This window comes from Microtus ochrogaster, linkage group LG5, assembly GCF_000317375.1.
Source record: "Microtus ochrogaster isolate Prairie Vole_2 linkage group LG5, MicOch1.0, whole genome shotgun sequence".
NCBI lineage: Eukaryota > Metazoa > Chordata > Mammalia > Rodentia > Cricetidae > Microtus > Microtus ochrogaster.
In genome coordinates this window covers 30,701,972-30,706,412 of record NC_022031.1, presented here as the reverse complement: position 1 = coordinate 30,706,412, position 4,441 = coordinate 30,701,972, and the positions used below count along the sequence as shown (strand labels likewise).

The following is a 4,441-nucleotide window of genomic DNA, read 5'->3' as shown; positions in this document are numbered from 1 at the left end:
CTGTAGGAGGAACTGTGGATTAACCAGTCTAGAAACAGGGGACTGTAGGAGGAACTGTGGATTCACCAGTCTAGATACTTTAGAAATGCCTTAACTTTAATATGGAAGCCAGAAAATGTATTGCTTTGGGGAAGAGATTATGCTTTTGTTTTCACAGAAAATGAAAGGCTGTAGATTCATTCAAGTTTGATATACATCAGGTTTGATCAGGGGAACTCCTTCTCCCCAAAAATCCTGGCTAAAGACATTAAAAATAAACCCCCCAAAAAACTACAAGATAGGTAACATACATTTTACCTGCTAAAAAATTAAAAAAAAAAATCTTTGGCTGGTTTGTGTACAACACACAGTCCATACAAGTGTTAATGCAGATATGTATGTTAGCTTCGAAAGCTTATGTTTTCAGAGCAAGGGGACCAACACAATGAAAATGGATGGCTGAGGTGGTCCAGCCTCACAGAGTGTCTCTGTTGCAGTTTCCTCAGAGTTCTGCATCCAGAACAGCTTCAAGACTGTTAGCTGAAATGTCCAGCCTCACAGACTATTCTAGCCAGGACTTGACCATTATCCTAATGCCAGAGGACAGAGAGGAAACAGGAAGTGCAAGATGGAAGAGAGATTAAAAAGCAGCAAGGCCAGATGTAAATTTACATAAATGCGTTAATTTAAGTTATAAAAGCTAGTGGGACAAGCCTAAGGTACAGGCCAAGCTTCCTTTCATAATAAGTAAGCCTCCATGTCTTTTGTGAGTTGGCACCTCCATAGCAAATCTGTCTACAAGCTACAGTCCCCCAAAAGGTACTTTCCAGGAAGATACACAAATGTATGGACACGGGGACAGACAGACACACACACACCCCACACACTTTTAAAAATTAATAAAAAAGAGCTAGGCAAAGCCAGGCAGTGGTGACCCACATCTTTAATTCCAGCACTCAGGGATTAAAGGAGGTAGAAGCAGGTGAATTGTTTTTGAGTTCAAGGCCAACCTGTCTATAAATAAGGTTCCAGGACAGTCTGAGAAGTTATAGAGAAACCCTTGCCCACCCCCCCAAAACAAACAAACAAAAAACAACAAATAGATAAGTAATAAATGAATCTTCAGCTATGCTATGTCCCAGTACCTATGATGCTTGGTGTTAAATGTAAATACAGTGATCAAAGTTGAGGAGGAATCACAGTGGGAATGAAAATAAAAATAGACACAGACCCTGAGAAGAAGCCCAACCTAGTGACATGCCTGTAACAGGGCCTGAGAAGAAGCCCACCCTAGTGACACGCACCTCTAATCAGAGCTTGGTAAATAGAGGCAGAAGAATCAGGAATTGGCAAGTTGGAGGCCAGTCTGGACTTCAAGGTTTTTGAAACTTGTCTCTAAAGAAAATAATTTTTTAAAAAAGTAATACCAAAGTCAGGCAGGGTGGCACATACCTTTACTCCCAGGACTAAGCAAGCAGTGGCAGTTGGGTCTGTGAGTTCCATAGTAGGCTAGTCAATACAGTAAATTCTAGGTTAGCATGAGATGAGATGCTGTCTCAAAAACCAAACAAAACAGGTTCTAAGCACATGCAAAGAATGAGGGCGGTTGGGGACCAGCCCGGTCTACAGAGCTAGTTCCAGGACAGGCTCCAAAGCCATAGAGAAACCCTGTCTCGAAAAACAAAAAACAAAAAACAAAAAACAAAAAACAAAAAAAAAAAAAAAAAATGAGGGTGGGAGGTTAACTCAGTGGTACAGTGTGAGACCCTGCATTCAATCCCCAGAATGACCCCACCAATCCACTAACAGTTGGCACCTAGCTCTTAGAATTAGGATAGCCATCAGTTAAGATGGATTTAAAAAATAAAAAAATTGTTCAATTCTCAAATTCCATTGTGAATCAGTATTTCCACATCTTTATCACTCTTTAAAGAAGTGTTTTTGAGGCCGGGCAGTGGTGGTGCACGCCTTTAATCCCAGCACTCAGGAGGCAGAGGCAGGCGGATCTCTGTGAGTTCGAGACCAGCCTGGTCTACAAGACCTAGTTCCAGGACAGGCTCCAAAACCACAGAGAAACCCTGTCTCGAAAAATCAATAAAAAAAAAAAAAAGTGTTTTTGTTTCCAAACTAGGGGCACATATGGGAACACGGTAGCCTCGGCACTGAGGCCACCAAACATATATAGGGAGATTCCTCGGCACTGAGGCTGCCAAACATATAGGGAGATTCCTCAGCACTGAGGCTGCCAAACATATAGGGAAATTCGGCCTCAAATTTGAAACAAAAAGAGCTGAAATCTAAATATAACAAACCCTCAATAAAAATATCTAAGCTATTCTCCAAAACAGAAAGGAATAAACCTGAAAGATTCCCGAGACTGCCTAGAATTCAAAAGACAAGTCAGGGAGACGACATAAACAAGTTTCTCCCAAACTCCCTAAGTCCAGGAAACTTTCTAGCTTTTTGGTATTACTATATTATTTAAATACACATATTTACCTTGAACGGTGAATTTATGTTAGTCTCCCTAAAATCTTAGACCCCCCCAAAAAAATACAAATCATTCTCAACCCAACTCCCAAAACCTAAACATGAATCTCCTTAGGTGCTAAGAGTTAACTCTAAGGTCTGTAGTATGCTGAGCAATGCTCTCCCAGGGAAAGATCTCTAGACCCAGAACCTACACTCTAAATTCAAGATGTAATCCTAGACCCTCCTGGCACAAGGTCAGCTCATCTAAACCAATTATCCCCCTTTTTTAAAATCAACCCACCAAAAATCTATTTTCTCTAGACAGCATGGGCCAACTCATGCTGCAATTTTGGTATGGAAGCCACAGGTCAGGAATTCAGGCGACAGATGTCACTAAGTTTTGTTTTGTTTTGTTTTTTTCCTTTGAGACAGGGTTTCTCTGTGGTTTTTTTGGAGCCTGTCCTGCTAGCTCTTGTAGACCAGGCTGGTCTCGAACTCTCAGAGATCCGCCTGCCTCTGCCTCCCGAGTGCTGGGATTAAAGGCATGTGCCACCACCGCCCAGCAGATGTCACTAAGTTTAGCGTTTCATTATCAGAAATGCCTTTTGGTCCAGGCTGGTAGGGCACATCTGGAATCCCAGCCCTCTGTGGATCCCTGTGAGCTGGAGGCCAATCAATTTACACATCGAGTTCCAGGACACCAAGAGCTACATAACAGAGACCTCATCTCAGAAAAAAAACAAACAAACAAACAAGTAAAATGCCTTTCAACTGAGGGTATAACTCGGCAGCAGAACATAGATTCAAGCCCCCAGAAAAAAACTCTCAGAATTTTCTCAGGTGAATTCTATTCTGCTCCGAAATACTCAGGTTCTTTAGTCTAAGCCAGTGGTTCTCAATCTTCCTAATGCTGCGACCCTTTAATACTTTAATACAATTCCTCATGTTGTGGTGACCCCCAACCATAAAATTATTTTCAATGCTATTTCATGATTGTAACTTTGCTATTGTTATGAATCTGTTACACCATGGTCTCAGACGACTACTGGGAAAGGCTTGCGACCACAAGATAAAAAACCACTGGACCCGCTAGACTGCTGTTACTAAACAACGGAGTGTTTACGTACCTAATGCATTTGCAACCGAATGAGTTTCACAAAATTAAAATCACACTTTTCTAGTCTCAAGCTTACGGATAGAATAGGTAGGGAAAAATAAAACGAAATTAAAAGGCAAAGTGAAAAGTTGCTAGTAAGGATGCTCAACTCTGACAGTAGTCAAGAAGGCAAGTCTCTTGAAAACCCAAGACCTATTTGGAAAAAAAAACATTGTTTTCACCATCCAATTCCCAAAGTTAGGTGTCTGTTTTGAACTTCAGTTGTTTGTATGCTTACGAACCGACTCTGAAATCTATGCAAACTCCCTTGATGCTGAGACCAGATTTATCTGTCTCAGTTCTTCACTGAGACTTGCGCCCTGGAAAAAATGCTATCGATGTCCGTCAATGTGCCAAATAGAAGGGCCAAAGTCAGAAAGAAAAACATGCTGCAAGCAAACGAGGGGTGGGGAAAGGAAGGGGCGGCGCAGGCAATGCACGTGTCTAGGGCACACAGACGCAGCCTCGCAAAAAAACCAACTCTCTTCCTTTCGGAAAGTGCACGCTCCCCACCACGGTCTGAGCGCCGGCCGGGCAGGGAACAGGAGCTAACCCCGAATAACAAAAGCCCTTTCTGGGGACACCCGAGCTCCCCGGCCCGGGCCCGCCTCCCTTCGCCCGTGCTCACCGCCTTGGTCAGGAACTTGGTCAGCTCGCCGCAGCTCTTCTCGTTCTTGTCGGCGATTAGCCTCAGAGGCCCGGCCAGCAGCTCCACGGAGAGGTGCTCCATGGTCTCCCGGCCGCTGTGGGCCGCGGAGTCGCCGCCGAAAACGGACCAGCAAGGAAAGCCCCTAAAACCGGCGAGCGGACGCACACGTGGTGAAGGACTCCACC

The 4,441-nt window shown here is 43.7% G+C and overlaps 1 protein-coding gene across 1 annotated transcript in view; it reads right to left on the bottom strand.

Moving 5' to 3' along the window:
• Mdn1 (midasin AAA ATPase 1) overlaps positions 1–4,441 on the bottom strand; it is a 124,396-nt gene extending 119,955 nt beyond the window's left edge. Inside the window, exon 1 of the mRNA XM_013351852.2 lies at positions 4,236–4,441. Within this exon, the coding sequence (XP_013207306.1) occupies positions 4,236–4,337 (102 nt within the window). The 5' untranslated portion in view covers positions 4,338–4,441. The remainder of the gene's footprint in view (positions 1–4,235) is intronic.